The following is a 21637-nucleotide window of genomic DNA, read 5'->3' on the forward strand; positions in this document are numbered from 1 at the left end:
TCTCAGGCAAACTCATGACACTTTACTGAAATGCTCTCTTCAGAGTGTGTTGCAGGTGCTCCTATTTCTAAAAACAAAACAGCATTTGTCAATCACCTCTCAACATTTACAGCCTTCACAGAACAGTACATTTTTGCCCACGTTACATTTTGTACAACTGTGACTGATGTCTTTACACAGTTCATTATACGCTTTCCACCATTTCTCTGTGAGATTCAGGCGAGCTTTGAGGATGACGAAAACATCTGCACTTAACATAATGCTGCTATCACAGCACATTGCTAATTAGATCCCTCATTTTTAATTCTCAAACGCCAGTGCAGATCTCTCTGCAGTACCTGCTGATTTTAAGGGTTCTCCACGGTGCATCTATCTATAAGATAAATGCCTCTACTGAAATCTGATTATCTGAAGATGTAGCAGAGCCAAAAATTGCACTTTGGAATTCTAGATTGAGTGTACATTTCATAACACTTTGAATGACCTGAAACAAGGACTAGATATGAAACACTTCAGGTCTATAATGTTCAGAAACCAAATCTTATACCAAATTTTAAAATATTACTGTACAGATTCACTTGCAAATGTGAAGGGGATATACTAAAGTTATACAGGTGAGCCCAAGATTTATTTTTGGCCAATTTTAGTTGCAAAGAGGACTTGAAAGGAGAGTAATATCATTTACCCTGGTTCCTACGTGACAGCTTACGCTCTCTCACTCTTCTTTTAGCTTCTATACTTTGGATGACTCAGTGTTCAAGTGCCAGCTGATCAGAACTACCAGCTTAAATCGTGAACTTCAGCTATGCTGTTATTTCTACGCTGAAGCACCCATCAGGATCTCTCCTTTGATTTCTCACGCTTTTATGTAATTGTGGCATTTCTCTTAGGCATAGCTGCGCATTTTACATTTCTATCTGCATTTGGTGTCCTACAATTGATGGGAACAAAGAGATCAAAAGGCAAAATGCCTACACGAACTGAGAGAGAGATTTCTCAGTTCTCACTTCTACTGGCAGAGGTTCACCACAACGCACGCTGAAAACATGCAAAGGGGCTAAACAACTACAAATTCCCAAAATTAAGATGTAGTGAAGACTGAAAATAAACCATTTGCAGTACAAATCACACCATTCAATATTTTGTCATCAGACCCTGGAAAGAGAAAGTGATCTGAAGCATGTTATAGGAGCCAAATGAAATTAATGCAACAGCGGTTTTGAAAATCCCACAAGCTCTCAAAACAGATCAGCATCACTCAAAATACAATCTGCACTAGAACAAAGGCACCGAAATTGCCATGCAGTTGCCATATTGCCATACAATGCAGGCATTGTAGTCTCTTTGACTGAACAGTATTTCCAGGAAAATTGAGAAGAAAGGAAAAAAAAAAAGTCACCAAGCACATATCCCAAGATTTTACAGTTTATCTAATCCTAACCTATAGCAGTTGAGGGAGGTGATTCTCTCTCCCTCTCTACTCCACTCTCATGGTTCTGTCCCCTGGAGTACCGTGCTCAGCTCTGGGGCCGCCAAGCTAACAAATATAGACCTATGGAGCAAGTCCAAAGGAGGAAAATCAAAATGACCAGAGGGCTGCAGCACCTCCTCTGTGCAGACAGACAGTGGAAGCCTGGAGAAGGCTCCAGGGAAATCTTACAGCACTGTTCCAGTTTTCAAAGGCACCCTACAGGAAAGTGCAGGAGGAGCACTTCTCAGGGAGCGCAGCGATAGGACAAGGGGTAATGGCTTTAAGCTAAAAGAGGGGAGAAGTTAGAGATTATGACAAAATTTTTTAGAGGGTGGTGAGACAGAGGCACAGGCTGCCCAGAGAAGCTGTGGGTGCCCCACCCCTGGAGGTCCCATAGCAGGAGGTTGGAAGCGGGTGGGTTTTAAGGTCCTGTCCAACCCAAGCCATTCTGTGATTCTGTGGATTCTGTGTTTGGAACAGGCTAATCCTGCATTAAATGCCTCTTGACTTGGTCAGATTGGAAACAGGAAAGGAATGATCTCTGTTAGGCTTCACATGGATACACCATTTCTCAATTTCTATGACAAATGTCCACATTTTTTTTGGCATACAAATAGAGGGTATAAAAAATGTAGATTCTGCTCCTTCCTTGGAGATTGCAAGTACTAAATTTGAGCATTCTCCTAACAAGCTAACAATAACTGAAGCATTCTTTCCATGACAAGGCTGTCACCATTGCCATCCCTTCTGAGAATACCAGTTAGTGAAGAAAGGTGTGAAAACAATATAGCTCCCCTCCAATTATAGAACAGATCTTTTTGCAGTGCGTCCAGCTAGTACCAGCCTGAGACTCAGAAGCCTCAATTTGAGCTATGACTTTTGGCAGGCAGTAACATCTCTTGCAGCTGTTGTGAGCTCAGCTGATCCCTCCTCTTGGAGATCAACTAGCAGGCATCTGAATCTTGCAAACCAAGACTCTTGGCCTCCTTCTGCAACACAGCTGTAACATACACACATATACATCCTCCCTTGATTCCCTTAATTTCACACAAAAGCCGTTAGGCCTTGCAGTAACTCAATTTCAGCTGTCAGTAGGTTTCAGAAAAATTTCCTTTGAAATCCACTGTCAGAAATAGATGCACGATATTCTCAAGCAGTTCAGAAAGTAAGAAAATTAACTTCTACCTATATCAGAAATAAATGTAGCCATGGCTAGAACATTTATATTATCACTTGAGGCTAGGCGGATCTTTTATTAAAAAAGCTGGAGAACTCATGCAAGTTAATACTTACAGCTTCAAGGCACTCACAAACTGCTCCACAATTTTACTCAATTACAAAGCAACCTTAATGAAGCCCCAGTATTGTTTGCTGGTTACTTGAATCTGATTGATACGTGCAGTTCATATGACATGCAGAATGCCTATACCTATCTCAGACTGCTGCTGAAGGACTGACATTACTTAAGTCGGGTTGCAATGAATAGGAGCTTTTCCATGCTTTACAACAATGCATTGGATACTATGGGAGCAGCAGAAGATATATAATGAGTTGAGGTATTTATTTTCTGGCTTCAACTGCTTAGCAATGAAATCCTTAGCAAGTTTTGGCACTGGCTTCAGCAGGGTTAGGATTTCAGAAGTAGAGGTTACAAATTAATGGCACAGGTAAGTGCATTGCTGTGTATCAGCAAACACAAGGTAACTTTTTCCAAAAGGAACGGGGTTGGAATTTTAGAGGATGGCTATTGATTTTCTCTTCATAGCATTTAAAAATAATAATAATAATAATAAAGTGGAACGAGGACTTGGGAGACTTTTAAAGGGATAGCAATAACCTACAAGTTCAGACATCTACACACGAGCTAGCCTGTGAATGTGGCCTGTGAAAATTCAGTTTAAAGCCCAATCTAATCCCAATACCCCCAACTAAAAGCTACAAAGACCATCATATTGATGTTAAAGAATTTCTTTTCCCTGAGAACTTCCTGCAGCTATTTTTCAGATAAGCCACCTGCGTGCATCTTCAAAGTAGTGGTAGAAAAGTTAAACCTTCATACATTCTTGCAGTTTGCCGAGACACCAAGTCTGCACAAAGTAACATCTTTCTGCCCCCCAAAAAAAAGAAAAAAAAAAAAAAAAAAAGGACCATCCCTTCTTTGCTATGGTCTGAGTATACTTAAATGCTGTGTATATTATTTCTTTTATTGGTAGGGACATAACCATCATTAAAAATGGAATTTTTTTTTAGCCAACTGAATATGGTACACTTGACTAACTACCTAATGCACTCTCAGATCCTGAAAAATCTGTCTTTGCTACTGGGTGGGTATGACCGCTAGATGAGAGTATGAACATCATGCTTATTTTCTAATTAACCAAGCCTGCAATAATTCTTTCATTGAAGGATGGATTCCAATTCTGTTGTATTAGACAAGGACATGCATGAGAAATTAAACCAAGGCCTAGGTCAGTGAAAAGCACAGAACGTGCAGACAGATAAAATCACCTCTAATTGCACTGCTGCAAGAGGATCTTTGAGGCTCGTGGTGATGAATGCAGATTTGCAGAGCATGGAAGACAATACTGAGTCACCTCTGGCATTTGTTAATATTTGCACACTACACATGACTGTCTGGCAAGTCTTACTGTGACATTAACATGGTTGTCTTGGAGCACCTTCACTTACTTAAAGATTATTAAGAATTAATAAGAATTTTATGAGGAAGTTTTTCCTCCGGTTGCCCAAGGAGGCTGTGGATGCCCCATCCCTGCAGGCATTCAAGGCCAGGCTGGATGTGGCTCTGGGCAGCCTGGTCTGGTGGTTGGTGACCCTGCATATAGCGGAGGGTTGAAACTCGATGATCATTGTGGTCCTTTTCAACACAGGCCATTCTATGATTCTGTGATTAAGCATTTCATTATTTCCAGACAGATCTCTGTAACTAAATATGACAGTTAACTTGTTAAGAATACTTCATAAAGAATATCCAATAATTTTATACTTCGGTTTTCCTCAGTTACAGTTTCTCGTCCTCTCAACAGATTCCAAACAATTATCTGAGTTGCTGCAAGTGCTGTTCAAAATTGGCACATACCATCTGGAACATGAGGAACTTCTCCTGAGTTTCTCAAAACAAAATAAAGCTGACAAACTGATACGGCCACAAGGGAGGAAGAAAAATTTTATCTACTGGAAACAAATCTGCAAAACATTACAGTAATTATTGCCTAACTGGAATGAGTTTAAGGTATGATGCTGCAGCACATCTGAAAAGCCTTAGATATGCATGTATTTCCAAATTAGGAACTCCCTGATTAGCAAGAAATATTGTGGGGCTATTCTCAACTAAATGAACTTGTACAATGGATTGGTTGATATCCATCTCTAAGCTATCTGCAAATAATTAACAAGCTGTCCACACTTCTGACAACTGCATGCACAGGTAACAGCAAATAAAATACAGGGATAAGAAGAGACAGGGTCTGAGTTTTTGAGCATTTGGGTGGTCATCTCTTCCTCAGTCAGAAGGGAAGCAGATGATTGAAAGCTGCAGAGCCATCTTCGCTTGGCATGATGATGCAGCCACATCTGATAGCCTAAAGAACAGCAGCCAGTTAATGTAGAGAAATCTAAAATAATTAAAACTTCTATTTCATTAGGTGCTTATAAAGCACCTGCTTAATATATATTTCTATATATATAGGTTGCTCCGGAAGTAATGCCTTCCATTTATTTCCATGGAAACTACACCAGCTACAAAAAGCACCACACACTTCAATAGAGCAAATTCTCATCTACAAAACACTATTTTTCAACGCAGCCATCCCCATTAGCTACGCATTTTCACCAGGAACAAACAAAAGCCCGCATGTCATGCTCATAAAAATCTGCACCAGTGGAGATGACCCACTGTTGCTCTCACCACTGCTGAAACGCATCACCCGCCACCTCACTGTGCTCACATCCACTGCTTGGTCTCCATCAGTGTTCAGCAAGTGTCAGTGAATGTCAGTGGTTGCCATTTTTTCCACATACAGGAATTCAGTTACACACTTTTGCTTCATATGCACTTCCACTGTAGATCAAAGTAATCAAATGGGAGGTGTTAATTTTGGAGCACCCCACATACATGTTATAAAAACATTCTGGTGTTTTAACGACTTTATACGCAGCACACAGTGTTACAGGAGGCCCTAAGATCCCACAGGATTACCATGGTAACATTCTTAGTAATAAATCTCTGGGCTACATCAGACATTTATTACTTTTGCATAGACAACATTTTCCCATAAAATCACTTTCAACCATGTTTATTCAAGGTGCTCAACTTCCAGTCTGTTCTTAGCAAGAACTAAATGCAAGCTTAGTGACGAGCATTTACGTAAACCTTGTCCTCAACTGGCACATGAAGCACCCTCCAAATTACATTATTGTAATGTAGGCATGACAACAAAATTGCCATCTTAACAAAGTGAGAAGCGACTTGTATCAATCAAATTTGTGAATAAGAGATTCTAAAAGTTGTCATGCTGACCTATGCGCAGAGTGAGACACAGTTACACCTTCCTCCCAGCTAACATTACTACAAAGTCTATTGTTTTACATACATATATTTTGTTTTACTGTAGCTCCTGGTCTGCAGACTAATCCCAACATAAAGCTGGCTAGTCAATCCCAAAGCCAACAGCTTTGTGATAAAACTAGTGGTTATCTTTAAATTGGTGAAAAATATTTCTGGACTATGAACATAAAAGAAATTGACCAGAACAGACCAACTGCAGCCAATGTGCTGACTCAGCACAGTACTGCTTGAGAACAAAGATTCTACGTGTTAAATAAGAAATAATAAAATACCCTATTCTAAAAATTCAGTGCTTCCTGATTTTTTTGTAAGTTTAATAGCAGAACGATGACTATATAAATCAGCTAATGGGGATGAAACTCTTAATTACTGGAGAAGGAACTGAAAGGTCATGCATACTTAAACTAGATAATATCAATTCTCCGTTAGCAAACATTTTCTTGAACTACCATCCATTAGAAATTATAAATTCAGAAAAAAATGATTATACATTCACTTTTTTTTTTTCCTCCTAAGAATAGTCCAGCAAAAAGGTTGTCTAGGACATAACAAGGATAAAGGAAAGATAATGTCTCTACAGAAAAAGAAAAGAGAAAAAATTATTTTCTCATGTGGTTTCTTAAGCAGGAGTTAACAGGGCAGGGGAGTGAAAATGATACATGAGTTCCCGGAAGAATCAATATGCACTGGGGGATCCTGCCTGCCTTTGGTGTAACTCCTTACTTTCCCATACAGTTAAGCTGTTTGCTGGCTTTCTCCAGCTCACTCTCTTGATTGCATTTAATTGCAATATTCCCTTGTGCTGGCATTCAGCATTTAAACTGACATTTTGGAAGAGAGAGGCTTTTAACTTATTTTACCATGTGAGACAGCATCTTCCATGGATGCTCCGGCCAATGCTTGTTTTGTGGAGGCTTATAGGCAATTCTCTGCATTTGTTGGATAGCCAGACAGGAGAAAAAGAAGTGGCTCAGAATGTATTTTTTCTTCCAAGTGTCTTTTCTTGCAGTTTCTTCTTCTCTAAGTAACAATCACAAAGAAATAACAAGCTGACACTGGTTCACTGGTGCCACCCATTTATTTCCTGGTGATAAATGACATGCCCAGCATAGAACCCATCTTCAAGAACAGGTGCTTCAGGCCATAGAATTTATTTCTGCCCATGAGGAATTTCTGCAGAGCATTTGCCATGACATTCCCCAAGCGTGGAGAAGTGTTGGGTGGTAGTTCCAGACAGGTACAGTCCCTAAAGCTGAAAGACTACCATGATCACCTTTTCTAACCTTTCTTATATACATACTGCCTCAGTTTCCCACTGGATGGGCTGAATTTTTCAGTACATGACTGACAAAGAGCTATTCAAGCCCATTCAAATAACATCAAGTCTTTTTAAAACAAACAAACAAAACTTGGTTGTCTGGATAACCACTTAAGGAATTGCATCTTAACCACAAGCCTGGTAGCTGTCACTGACAACTGCCAATCCTTGTGATGTTTCTGTCTAAGAAGACTTGCCCTACCTTGTATCAAGTACAGTTCCCACGTGAATCTAGACACTGTGTTAAAATTGTGCCTAACCTGCTGGTAAGGATACGCACACAGAGAGAAAGGGCCAAAGGTATTACAGCTTACGGACTGCTCCGTGGGAAGACCAAGCTGTAGGCATTCTGTCACATGGAAGAGAAATTCACCTTCACAAAAGCGAGCTCAGCTTCTTCAAATGCTTCTTCTAATGAAATGCACGTACTGATTCTGAAAGAAGGGTAATACGTGAGTTGGGAAGAAGCAAGGCCTGCGCTCCAGGGAGGAACTAGTGTCTACAGCTTTGGAAGTAGATTAAAATGTAATGTATCCAAACCCAACTGCTTTGAGTTTCAGGTCTCTGAACCTGAAATCCTAAGAAACTAAATATTTACTGAAATGGAGTCTTTCTTTAAACTTAGAATTTTAAGATCTTTTCAAGAGAGCAAAAATTTTCCTAAACGTTTTTTGTTGAAAGTCCATTCAACGCCTAAAGTAAAAACATTTTGATGGAAAAAAAATTCTGGTCAGTTTTTCTAGCACCCAGCAAGAGAAACTTGAATATTCTCTGCAAAAAAAAACAAGAAAGAGCAGGAGCTGCATTTTAGGTAGAGGGGACTGTAATTCAGTCTTGTAAAAGTTCATGAAAAGGACTTAGGAGTGTTCAGGGCAAAGCCATTCCATGCACGGCAAATGTGCTGCTTTCTTAGCAGTCTTCCATTGATAAATGGCACTGCTACATTTCTGACTGCTGGTGTCCCACTCCTCCAGCTGACCCTGAGCAGCACACAGCAAGCAGACTGCAGTCACTCTTTAAACCCAGGGCCAGCTGCAAAGCAGAAGCAACTGAAAGCACATAATCCTGCTCTGCTTTACAGCCTTCGGCTATTTATGTCAACCTGGGGTGGTGGGGGCTGGGAGGAAGGTAAAGAGGTAAGGTAAAAAGTTAACTAATTTTTATATATATATATATATAAAAATATATAAAAATATGTATACATATATATATATATATATGTATACACACACACACACACACACACACATATATATAATGGGGGAAGAAAAAGAAAGATAGAAAAAATAATTGAGTAGACAAAAGGAAAGATTCATTGGAACTGAGGAAATCAAAGAAACCATACAAAAACAAAGCAAAAAATGAAGAGGTTTGAAGGAAAAATAAGGCAAGTGAAAAAGACTTCAAGGACAATATTACAGGTAGACCTAAGGGATTTTACTCAGCTCCTTAAATTCCAGAGCGAAGAGTCTTGAAATAGTATTTAGTAAAGGTACAGATTTCAGGGACAGCCAGATGGTGCTTCTAACACATGGACACACAAAGAGCAATAAGAAACCTGGCACAGAGATTACACAATCTTGCAAAAGCTGCCTCACTCAAAGAACATGATACTGGCAGGTAAAATCAGGAGACAGCAAACGCATTATAAGAGCTTAAAAAGGCACAAGAAGGAAAAGCACATGCAGTACAAATATAAGAAGCAATCATGAATGAGACTACAGCCTCAGACAGTTCTGGTTGAAATATATATATATATTCGGAGTACAAACATATGTGTGCCCCAGAAACATGGGGAAGATTTAATGTTCTCTAAGTCAGAGCTTGCTAAAAGGCCAAAGGAAAAGCAGAAATACATTTCCATCTTTTAACAGAAAAGACTGAAATGGAACAGTATCATTTTAGCCAGCTTTGCAGATGTAAAACCACAGCGATCTTTATCAGATATTGATACAGAACTCTTGCATAAGTGGAAAATCCAAGGCATCTTCTATAGCAAGGCTTGTTAGACACAGAGCTTTGATCATGAGGCTTTGGAATCACTCTGCAGTATGACAGTAACAACTGGGTGCAAAAGCTGAAGAGCTCCACATATCAGTTTAAAAGAAAGAATAGACCCATAAATCTTATTGTACTGCAACCCACAACACCACAACTCTTAGTAAACCAATACCTATATATTTTACAGTAATCTCAAGGTGAGACATGGATTCATCTTCAGTTAACATACACCTGCTAGACTCTCAAGCTCAGTCTTAGTGCTGCTGTATAATACCAAACGCAGAGAATACAATATAGCAGTCACTGTACTGGAAATGCATATTTTTACTAGGGCTGAAAGATCAGGCAGTAAATAGAAGAGCATGGTTTAATGAGGTGTGAGTTATAAAAGATGGAAGATGCATATTGATGTGATACCTAATTCCCTTTAAAATTCAGCATTATCTGGTGAGATATTAATATAATGACTCGCAAAAAAATATATATATATAATGATAATTAGGTGCTTTTTTAGGAGAGATGTGAACAGTAAAAGGCAAATTAGTGAGCATATTAAAAGGGAGGAAGACAAAGCTATGAAACAAATTCTGATGAAAAATTGTATCTTGTACCATTAAGCTTTTGTTCAGGGAGAAAAGATGATGGCTCTCAGACAAATATATCAGTAGCAGGAGGCGATTCGGTTAGAAAGGATACAGAGAACTGCTCTGTTATGGAGTACTGGTTCCACTGCCTGCCATGCTAAGCAGTGTTGTATCTATGCTCGACCCTCAGCCTGAATTCACTGGCTATGTGGTCTCAGATTGCGAACTGACACGGTACCCAGTGCCAGGGGTCTCTCTCATGATAAAGGCTTGAAGACACGGATGATTATAGATGCTTTTTTAAAAGCTATGTCTCATTAAGTGCGTAACACAACAGAGTACTCACCAACTAATCTTACTCTGTATTTTCTTGTAGGAACTGTATCCTGTGCAGATGGAATCCTTCTATCCACGTTTAAGAAGCATACAAGATATAATCAAACCAGGACTCCAGGGAGTTTTGATGATTTGGGAATTAAAAGGACAAATATTTTTTCTTTCAGTTTCATCTCAAGCTGAAACTAGTGGGGTTTTTTGTATGTTTTGTTTTTTTGTTAGTTTTTAAGTTTAAACAAATGGGTTACCTCCCCAGTTTACAACTGGGAATACTACCTACACAAACACAGCTAAGCATCAAGTTTGAGATCAGAACTCTGACAGGCTCTTAGGTCTAGCAGTGTAATTGAATATCACTATGATTACATTGTCAGAAGTAAATGAACAGGCACTTCATTTTATTGATGTTATTTATTAGTTACTCCCGAGAAGGAAAAGGAACAATTACTTGAAAAAGCTACTTTGCCTTTAAGTAGCAATGATGCTAGCTTTTCATATTTCCGTGTAAAATAGGAGTTAAACTAACAGGCTAATCTTTTCATCCCCTCCTTCAGTTCTCCACAGTTCAGTTTTCAAACGTTTATCCCAAGTGGTTTACTGAAGAGGAGCCAAAATACAAATAATGCCCTTGATAAGCTTGTCTTGTAAATAAACAAATAAATATACAGCTGCAGAGTGTTACTGTTTCACAGGCAATCTAATCTTCACAACCTTTCTCAGCCTACTGGAACAGGTGTGAGAAGAGGTGTTTCCACATATCCATTTTTGAACTGAAAGCCATTATTTCTACCAGGATGATAAGTTCACCTAAGTCAGTGATTTTCAAGCTTTCATACAGGAGAGATGTGGACCTGTTGGAGTGCATCCAGAGGAGGGACACAAAAATGATTCAAGGGATGGAACACCTTCCCCTTTGAGGAAAGACTGAGAGAGCTGGAGCTGTTCAGCCTGGAGAAGGCTGCAATTTTATTTATTTATTTTTTACAATAGGCAGAGTGAGGCACTGAAATGTGCTGGTCAGAGGAGAGGGAGGGATGGTAGATGCCCCAACCCCAGAGATGGCTCTGGGCAATCTCATGTAGCTGTAGGTGCTCCTGTTCATTGCAGGGGAGCTGGACTAGATGGCCTTTAAGAGTCTCTTCCAACTCAAATGATTCTATGGTTCTATGAAAGGAAAAAATAATTGGGCACTAGTGAAGTTTTGAGTTGCATCCCACTGTGCAATAACTGAGCAGAGTAAGCCTGTCTGGACGTAACCAGTTATAAAATATCTCCTCTTTCCTCATACAATTGCCACATACTTCCCTGAAGCTGGTTGAAGTTGGCCCCTAAACCTTACCCTATAGCTCTATGCCTCGACTTCTAAAAAGTCATATCAGGAACAACTATGAAATATTATTGCAGAATACAATATTGCTATTTAATATCCTCCTACATTTCACTTCTGGTCTCAGCACTATACAACTGCTCACATGTGCTGCATTTGGTTCTGATGCATTCCAAGACTTCTTTAGCAACGCAATAAGCAAAAAGCACTGTGTCAGTAGCAGATGGCAACGCTGCAGTCCTGCATCAGTAACGTGACCGATTACATGGACTACTCAAACTGTTCCATATCTGATTTCTATGAGTCAATGATTGTATTGTTTTCTCACTTTTTCAAAGAAGTCATCAAGTGACCAGTTCAAGTGCAACTGAAAAGGCAGAAGTGGGGCTTGCCTTGAAATGAATGCTGTTTCTGTGCAGGTTTGCTGTGCAGAAGTCATTGGGAAGCAGGGATATCACTGGGCTATCCCTTCATAAAGATCTGACTCTTCATCAGCTTGGCTTGCGGTGCAAGACGACAGAGGTCACTTGAAACTCAGCAATCTCACATGACAATGCACTATGAGTTCCATCAATTAACTGTAGCAAAAGAATGGGTTCTTTCAGTCCCTTGATTACATGAGAAGGTTAGAAACTGTTTGCTTCTCTAAGCAGAAAAAGACACGCTTAAAGAGATAACACTGAAATAACCGTAGGTTTCTCTCCCTGTTTGCTCCAAGTGGCCACATGCCTCCTGAGGCATCATGGAGGGTGACAGCACAGAAATGTACTGGCAAGCTTCAGAGGTAATACACTAGCCACAGACTGCCACAGTATTCTAATAAGCCAACTTAATGAGTGCCATTTTAAAGTCGAAACACCTAACGAACATGACAAATTATCTCTTTATCAAGATCAAAACCAAAGACAAAAGACCAAACGGAGATGCTCCAGATTAACAAGAGCAGTTATAATCAATGCTGATATAGATTCATTCCTAAGAAAGATTTGCTTCTTGCCGTGTCACTTCACTGCAGAGAGCTGAAGAGAGCAATTGTATGAAAATCATTGTGAACAAATGCTGCAGACAACCAAAGGGCATGCAGAAATCTAACTGCTTTGGCAATCATTAAGTTAGTAGGATCAACACAATCTTCTACGAATCGATACTTCAACACTTTGTAGAGAAAGCTGTATTCTTAGGTGACCAAAGCTCAGGCTCAGAATTGCTGTTTCCACCAACTGCAACAGGCTCTGAAGGAGATATACAAGCTAGCAGTAAGGTTCAAAGTATTTGCAAGATTCAACACACAGTGTAACAGACACAGATTATTTTGTTGCCCTAGCCTCTGCCTAGTCCCCTCAAATCTGTCCTTCGTAACTTCAAGCTAAGCATAGAGCCCCTCTTCACTTGACATATCTGAAGGATCTGCAATACGATCACAGAATACCCCAAGTTGGAAGGGACCCACAAGGATCATCAAGTCCATCTCCTGACTCCATACAGAACAACCCAAAAGTCAAGCCATATTTCTGAGTAATTTGTCCAAATGTGCCTTGAACTCTAGCAACTTGGGGCCTGTTCCAGTGTCTGACCACTCTCTGGAGAAGAACCTCTTCCTAATTCCCAACCTGACCCTCTCCTGACACAGATGGATGCCATTCCCTCGGATCCTGTCACTGCCACCAGAAAGGTCAGCACTCGCCCCTTCTCTCTCTTCATGAGGAAGATGTAGCCCAGCATGAGGCCTCCACTCAGTCTTCTCTGGGCTAAAACAAACCAAGAAACCTCAGCCACTCCTCATATGCTTTGCCTGTTAGATCCCTTACCATCTTTATAGCCCTCTAGTAGGTTTATGTTCTTACACCGTGGTGCCCAAACCTGCACACAGTGCTCAAGGGGAGGACACATCAGTACAGAGAAGAACAAGACAATCCCTTTCCTCAGCTGGTCAGCTGTGCTGGGCCTGATGCATCCCAGGCTATGGTCGGCCCTTTTGTCTGCCAGAGCACACTGCTGACTCCTGTTTCAACTTCCCATCACCAGAACTCCCAGATCCCTTCCCACGGGGCTGTTCTCAAGCCTCTTGTCTTCCAGCTTGTACACAGATCTAGGGTTCTCCCATTCCAGGAGCTGAATCCAGCACTTGCTCTTGTTAAACTTCACGCGCTTGGGGACTGCCCAGCCCTCTAATTTGTCAGCATCTCTTTGTGAGGCCTCTCTGTGCTCAAGAGAGCCAAGAGCTCCTCCTAATTCAGCACTGGTCCAGCGCTGAACCACAGCAGAACTAGCAGGCAGAAGTGTGACTCACTAGCAAAACTCAGTGGGACAGCTCGCTGGCACTACTGCTGCGTCTAGCCACTGTTATAAATCTCTGATTCTGATAAGTATCAGGAACCAGATTTACAATAACTGTTGAAAGCCAGGCTTACATGACAGATCCAGGTGCTCTTCTTTGTTCCTATGGCTGGCAGCACACCTCAGCCATGCTCTGGTTTCATGATTGACAGAAATCAGTGCATCTCTGAGATGCATCTTCCTCCTTCACTAAGTCATTTCTACTAGGGATAAATCCTGCGCGCCTGAGCAGAAGAAAATTACAGCAGGGCCTGGAAGCTTCAAATCTCTAACCCTTAGTCATACTTATCCATAAATGATTTCAGTGTGAATACTATCAGCATATTTTTCTTATTAGAACATAACAAAAGTTTAGAAAAAAATTGTTTTAGTAAAGGAGCAAATGAGATCCTCACAATATTAAAAAATGTCTGTAATGAGAAATCTTCAACTGTAGCGTTTAATTTGCACATCAGTACAAGTTACACAGAGGAGTCCCAACCCAAAAGTACTAACAATGCATTCCAAAATATGTAAAAAGCAAGACTAGTCATTGGTCAGGGAACAAAACTCTGAGTACAAGCAAGGAAACTGTTACTGAAGTAAATGGGCATCAAATGGGCTCAAGAATGGCTCAGTGTGGAGGGATCCACCTGGTTTTGCAGTGGGATAGCCGTGCCTTCCTCATGCCATCTGGTGCACATATGCTGCACTTTAGGCCCAAGGAGGAAGGGAAGAAGTCAGAATCATCTCAGACCACACAAGAGAATCATGCCTCAAAGATATATAACTGCCAGTTGCTGACAGTATGTATATGCCATTACGAAAAACAGCTAGGCATCTGCCTCTCATTGAAAACAGACTGTCATACACGCAGCATACAAGGAAAAGTTTCTATGGCATGCACTGGAAAAGCAGAATAGAGAGAACTGCCTGACTCACATCTGCTCGTGGTGCAAAGTACTTAGGATATAATTTACTTCAAATAGTAACCATACCAATTTTGTGAGATTCTTTGATGGCACTCCAGAATTCAACCTGATTGTTACATATGGTATTGATTAATAGAGATTTGACTTTCACCCACACATGAATTCTGCACCAGTCACACAGCTACACCCCACCCTAGCACCATGTCGCAGATGGTCAACCTAGGATCCCTCCACAGCGAATGAGAACTGAAGAGAGGGAAGTTCCCATCTTGAATTATCTTTGGAAACATCTGCTAAGACAGATAGTGAGAATATTTCCAGCTAATACTAAGTTATTAAATGTAGACCCAGTTGCTAGTGGCTTTTTGAACCTACATAACAGCTAATTTGTTGCAGGTAAAAAAAATGCCAATCAGAGCCCTAGATGACATTATGGATTATTCTCCCAGAGGAAAAGAAACATCACCTCTCTGTTATTAGAGAAATTTATATAGGAGAAACAAAATGCATCTGAAGCAGAAATTCTAGATGTTTTTGTGCCTCCTCTGGTTAAAACCTGCTTAGTCAAAAAGCAAACACAGTTGGACTCCAAGCTCCTATACCATATGTCAAGCCAATAAAAATAAAGATACCAGTTCATGAATGCTATAGATTATAATACAGAAGATAAGTGCATTCTAGCATAAGAATCACAGAGCTCTGCTTTCCCCGTGAACACAGATGTCACAACTTCTCCTCATTCTTCTGAATGTGTAAGTAGTGACCCAAGAAGAAGCTCCAAGAAAGCAAAGGCTTCAAACACAGCAAATAAACCGGTTGCAATAGAACATTTGGTTTGTTCCATCTGGTGCACAGAACAAATCCTGGAAAGCTGCATCTCAAGATCTGCACAGCAGGCTTTCAAATAATACCACCTTAGTTTCCATTTGAGGGGGTAGGAGGGCTTGGGGTGACGGGATAACTACCAACAATGTTTTGAATTGAAAAGTACCTTGCTGCAGTTTCCTATAGACTTTAAGATCAGGATATACCATTTTAGCAAAGATTCACTGAAACTGAAAACAGCAGCAAAGTTAATCTTTGGCAGGAGATACAGAATAGTAACAGGTTAACATGATCAAGAGAGGGAGTGAAGCATAGGAGTAGATCTGAAGAATTAAGAGTAGGAGTGAGAGAAACAGAACCACCAGAAGAGCATATGACAGTAAAAGAAAGAAGGCAAAGTACACAAAAGAGAAAGATGTACATGAGGGAAAAGAGGCATCTGTCTCAAGAGGACCAGCAGTTCTTTCATGAGGGCAGGAGTCACGTAGGACATAATATTTTCTGTATAGGAGTTTATTAAAGCTTGTAAGAAACCTCAAACAAATCTGCAGAAGGGCAAAAGAGGAAAAAAAAAAAAAGATCTACGTACTTCTTTGGAATTCTCAATTGCTTTTTAGGTCATATTTCACACACACTCCACATATCCCCCCCCCAAGTATTTTTCAGGATGGAATTTTCTCCTTCCCACTCCAGAATTTGGCGTGGGCAGAGCACTGCAGATGCTGCTTTACTCAGAAACCAAGAACCTGATTCATTCTTCCCTTGAATCTTGCACTATCATTCAGGCTAGGACCAAGCAAACAACAAAGGCTGCAAGTCGGAAAGATCATTGTATACAGCTTATACATTCACTTTGCTCCAATGTAATGGTGATACAAAACGAACAGTAAAGGCAAATTCAACTCTGAATCTGTGCTAGCTTGTCCAATATTAACTTAAGAGTAGTTATTTTTCCTTCTGTTCCAGCAGACTTCAGCTCTGAAATGACTGAGTTTTACTATATGCAGAGGGAAGGTTTTCTCTAAGTTGCAATCAGCAATCGCTTTTTCAACTTCAGAGAATAAGAACCCTTAAAACAAAGACAGACTCGTACAGACACTCAAAAAAGCCCTTGAGTCTGACCATGTTCAACAAGTCTCCATCATACTCTGCAGTGCCCATTTCAGCATCCGCAACTGTGCAACTGCTGGGTATCAACTCATACTCAAAAAAGGATTCTCAGAATACGCTGAAAATGGTCATATTATTTCAAAGAAGCTGCCCCGAAAGTAAGTGATAACAGTGGTTGGATTTCTGAAAGCAGAGGCCGCTTTCAGTAAGAAAGATCCCTTGCTTACTTCACTTTAGACTTTAAAATAAACAAAAGCTCTACCATTTTAAAAGGTTAGACATTTTTTACTCCCACTGTTCCTTAATAAAACACCATTTGTGTGGAAAAACAGCTTAGTGCATGCTTTAAAAACAGGCAAGCCATTAATTGATCCAACATGTTGGCAGTTTTAGAGAAACTCACTGGACATACACAAGCAATACATTTTAAGTTTCAAAACAGCCTGAGATTTACTTCAAGGGTGCGCAAGCATGCCAAGGTCCTCCTCTGTTATACTGGTTAGTAAATAATCTGTCATACTGTAAGTACGAAGGAATATCATCTGGACAGCTACTAAAGTATGTGCAGTTTACGAAATGCGGCTGTAAGAAGCTCAGGCTGTTAGGAGTTTCTTGTCTTACAAAACCAATGGAAAATGAGAATGAAAAATCTCCTGCAGACTCTATCAAAGAAACACAAATGTGCCCAACTAATCTCTTAAAGAGGTGCCAAAGGACGGGTTCCAAAAGCACCACTTTTCATGGGCACTAACATCATGCTCGTAAGGCAACAAATTGTTTTTCAACACATCCTTGTTAGCTGCTTTAATGAGGGACTTGGAAATCTCATTAGAATAATATCGTGTTTTGCAGCCTGTGTTTCAATTTATCCACAACTCTGCTAAGATTCAACTGGTATGAAACAGCTGGACACGATTAGTTACTGGATGCAAAACACACAGATTTCATAATAGGTGGCATCTTCATCCCCACAGAACAAGCTGGTGGTATAAAAGAGCAGTGACTCCTGGCAAAAAACACTGCCCCTAAATACAGGTCTGCTGAGCTGTATTAAAAACTCAATTTTTTTCCCTGATCAAACATTGTCACAAACACAGCAAGGTTGTTTGCGGGAATAACCAGAGGTTTGTGCTGTTCCTAACAGCTGGATTTCTGCTTCGTTAGGCAACAAGAGCTTCTGGAGCCAAGCAGCCATGTGCTGGCACTGCAAACAGAAGCTCTATCTGAGGGTTCTCCTGGAGAGTGAAGCCCTACAGATGTCAAAACTGGACAAAACGTCACACTTTCTCACCAAATCAGATACTCAGCATTCCTGTCTGATCCCTCGGCTTTTACATTATCACAGACAAGACAGCGGTCACCGCGTTCCCCTAGTAAGCGTATACCACGAACACTCTGCTCCTCTCTGGAAGGTCTCAATCACACCTGCTCCCGCACGGCACCTGACAGAGGATCCTCTCTCCGGCCACAACAAAAAGCCGGTGCTCCCCAGCGGACTCGAGGTCCATCCGACTACCCCAAACTTGGCATCTCCCAAACTTTTTGGCACCGGAGCACTCGCCGCTGGGGAGAAGCGGGGCCCGGCCCTCGGGGTGCGCCCACGAGGAGGGGGCAAGGCAGCTCACCTGCGTAGGGCATGGTGACGGTCTCGTTGGCGTTGCTGGAGCCCATGTTGTAAATGACGACGGCGGAGGCGTTCTGAGCGGCGGCGTGGCGGATCTTGTCCTTGTAGGTGCAGTTCCCCCGCGGGATGAGGGCCACCCAGCTCTTGCCCGGCGCCGGGGCGTTGAAGCGGGTGCCGGGGTCGCAGGCGTAGCGGTCGGCGGGCGAGGCGGAGAGGGCCACCTGCCCGCGGGCGTCCTGCTTGGGCGACTGGTCGCCGTAGCGCCCGCACTCGCTCTTCTCGCTGCGGAGCTCGGCGCCGCCGCCCGCCGGGTCGGCGTAGGTGATGTTGACGAAGGCCGTGTACCACTCCTCCTTCTCGGCCACGGTGAAGTCCAGGCACAGCAGATGCACGAAACAAAAGGACAGCAGCCATGTTGAGAGAGCCAGGCTGCGGCACGCTTGGATCATAGACATTGCCATCTTCATCTGCCGGCCCCCCCCGGCCGGCCCGCCCCCGCCGCCCGCCTGCGCCGCGTGTGCGTGTGTGCCCCGACCGCCGGCTCCGTGCGGGGCGGCGCTGCTCCCGCCGGGCGCCGTGCGGGAAGGGCGGGCGAGGGGGCCCTCCCCTCTGCAGCCCGCCGCCTAATTCATGTCGGGGCCGTTTGATTTCCTCGGGCTGGCCCCGTCCCCGCCCGCCGGCCTCCCCGCCCCCTCTCCCCCCGAGCCGGCTCGCTTCCTCCCGCCCCCCTCCCCTCGCTCGCCCTGCCCGCGCGGCCGCCTCCCCCGCCGCTGGCAGCCCGGCCGCCCGCCGGGCGGGGAAGGCGCGGGGGAGGGGGGGGATTTCCACACGCGCACGCGGCGCCGCGCCCGCTCCGAGCCCGGCCCTTGCGGACGCTCCCCGGGGTACGGGGCGCCGGGGGCCGCGGGAGCGGCGCGGGAGCGGCACCTGCCGGCAGGCGGCGGCCGCGGCCGACGAACGTCAGCGAGGGCAGAGCGCGCCCCGCAGGAGGCGGGAGTCGGGGCGCTCCCCGCGTGGCCGGGCGCCTCGCGGCTCTTCCTTTGCCTGAGTGCTGTGGGGCAGGTGGCAAAACTGAACATCACACCGCTCTGCTTTTGCCCAAGTGCCCGCCGAGTGCTGCTGTACCCCTTACAGGGAGAAACGCTCGTGTCTTGTCAAAAGTTCACAGAATCACAGAATGGGCAGGGTTGGAAGGGACCTCAAGGATCATGAATCTCCAACCCCCCTGCCACACGCAGGGCCACCAACCTCCCCATTTAATACCAGACCAGGCTGCCCAGGGCCCCATCCAGTCTGGCCTTGAACACCTCCAGGGACGGGGCATCCACAGCCTCTCTGGGCAGCCTGTTCCAGCGCCTCACCACTCTCTCTGTAAAGAACTTGAGAAGTTGTTCTGATTTAAGTGATCGTGCATGGGTTTTGGAATCCAGACCCTGTGCAGCTGTGAATGCCGCTGACGAGCAGGTTTGCCACGGTCAAGTGAGCTTCTGGCATGAAGACGATACCTAAAGCAACGCCTGCAGAAGTGACAGAGCAGCTCCTTCAGAAAACCCAGAGTTGAGGGACGTGACCAGAAAACAACAGTTTAATCTTGGTTCAGTGAAAGCCCAGATTTGTGGATTTAAACATACGAAATACCCAAAAAGAGTTACGCCGAGACATAAGTACCTCTCAACATAAAACAGAGTCAAACACCAACTGGCTCTGTCCACCTTAGTGCAAGCGAGCAGCAAACACTGTATGTTTCCATAGGTATGTTCAGTATAACAGAAGGACATCTCACAAGATTTAACATAGATTGCCTACCCAACCACCTCGTTATTAAAAACCCAACGAGAGAAATGCCATGCCCTTTGGCTGAGATGTATAAATATCTCACTGCTGGCAGTATTTGCCTGTTTCCACTTCAGCTTCATAGCTGCCATTGATCTAAGCCGTCTTCTGCTGACAGCCTTAACCACGAAAAGGTTATTTCCCCAGTGCTGACAAAATTGAGTTTGGGAGGAAAATGTACAAATGTGGGAATAACATAGAGAAATTTATAACGAAATATATTAGAATGCCAAAAAGCTGTAAGTCTACCAACAAGCAAAAGGACAACTTGGCTTGAAAGCCAATTCCTGGAGAAATGAAGTCAGCAGTTAAGAAGAAAAAATTACAATGTATAACTAATGGTGAGAAAGGAAAGTAGATGCCAATCAACAGAAATTAAAAAGTGTTGAGATTTCATAAGGGAAGCTAAGCCTGCAAGGAAAATCCATGGTTGGCAGGGCTAGGGGCAATGAAACGCTTGTATATTTGAGAGAGTAAGAAGTATTATTAGAAGAGAAGGCAGAAACCATGTAAATGATTGACAGATATTTCAGGTTTATATCTGGAAAGAGGAGGATGATGTGTTTCCCAGATTATTGACTCATTAAAGAGAGATTAAGACAGAAAAAGAGAACTATTATAACTCATAATATAACTCATGAACCCCAAAAGAGTGGATGGGGAGTGGAGGGAATAACCAGAAACTTGGCATAAGAGGAAAATCTGGAAACCACCAAATTACGATGGCCAGGTAGTTACAGGTAGCCCAGTGTTAACCAATCCCGAGGAAAACAAAACAGAAAAAAACAATTGTATAGAGACCAGAAAGGGTGCTTTTTTTTTTGGTTGGTTGGTTGGTTGGTTGGTTTAGATGGGAAGTAGCTTGCCAAACAAGCACAATTTATGTTTTTGTGAGGAAATTGTCAGCGCTGTTACATAGCCATTGCCATAGCAGACTCTTTAAAGGTGTTATCCAATGATATGTGATATTATCATTACGAGTGTAACTCATGAAGAATCTAGCAAGAAGAGCGTAGCTGCAACAGAATGCTTTCGTACATTTCGGAGCAAAAATATGGCTCCAGGAAACCAAAACCACCAACTACTCTGGAGCAGAACTGGGGGCCATGTGAGAAATTCCCTCCAGATTGCTAGGCTCCTTTGTTTGGACAATTCTGTGGAGTTCTGTGAACCTCTATCTCAGCCTGTTGGGATCATCATTGTTGTGAGATAAAACGGCTATGGTTTCAAGTTAGGTTAGGCTGTCTAAATTCTGATGAGATTTGCCTGGAATTTATACATCTTAATGCAGAAGAATGACTGGGCCTTGACCAAGATGGTGTCACTGGGTACTTAGAAAGGTGCACTGGCACCTAAATTAGGCACTCCGGCACCC

The 21637-nt window shown here is 42.7% G+C and overlaps 1 protein-coding gene across 1 annotated transcript in view; it reads right to left on the minus strand.

Moving 5' to 3' along the window:
* Nucleotides 1–19135, minus strand: part of RNF150 (ring finger protein 150) — a 119443-nt gene extending 100308 nt beyond the window's left edge. Inside the window, exon 1 of the mRNA XM_085222112.1 lies at nucleotides 18431–19135. Coding sequence (XP_085078238.1) covers nucleotides 18431–18896 — 466 coding nt within the window. The 5' untranslated portion in view covers nucleotides 18897–19135. The remainder of the gene's footprint in view (nucleotides 1–18430) is intronic.
* Between the last annotated feature and the right edge of the window lie 2502 nt (nucleotides 19136–21637).

This window comes from Meleagris gallopavo, chromosome 4 (assembly GCF_905368555.1).
Source record: "Meleagris gallopavo chromosome 4, MGAL_WU_HG_1.1, whole genome shotgun sequence".
Classification (NCBI taxonomy): Eukaryota; Metazoa; Chordata; class Aves; order Galliformes; family Phasianidae; genus Meleagris; species Meleagris gallopavo.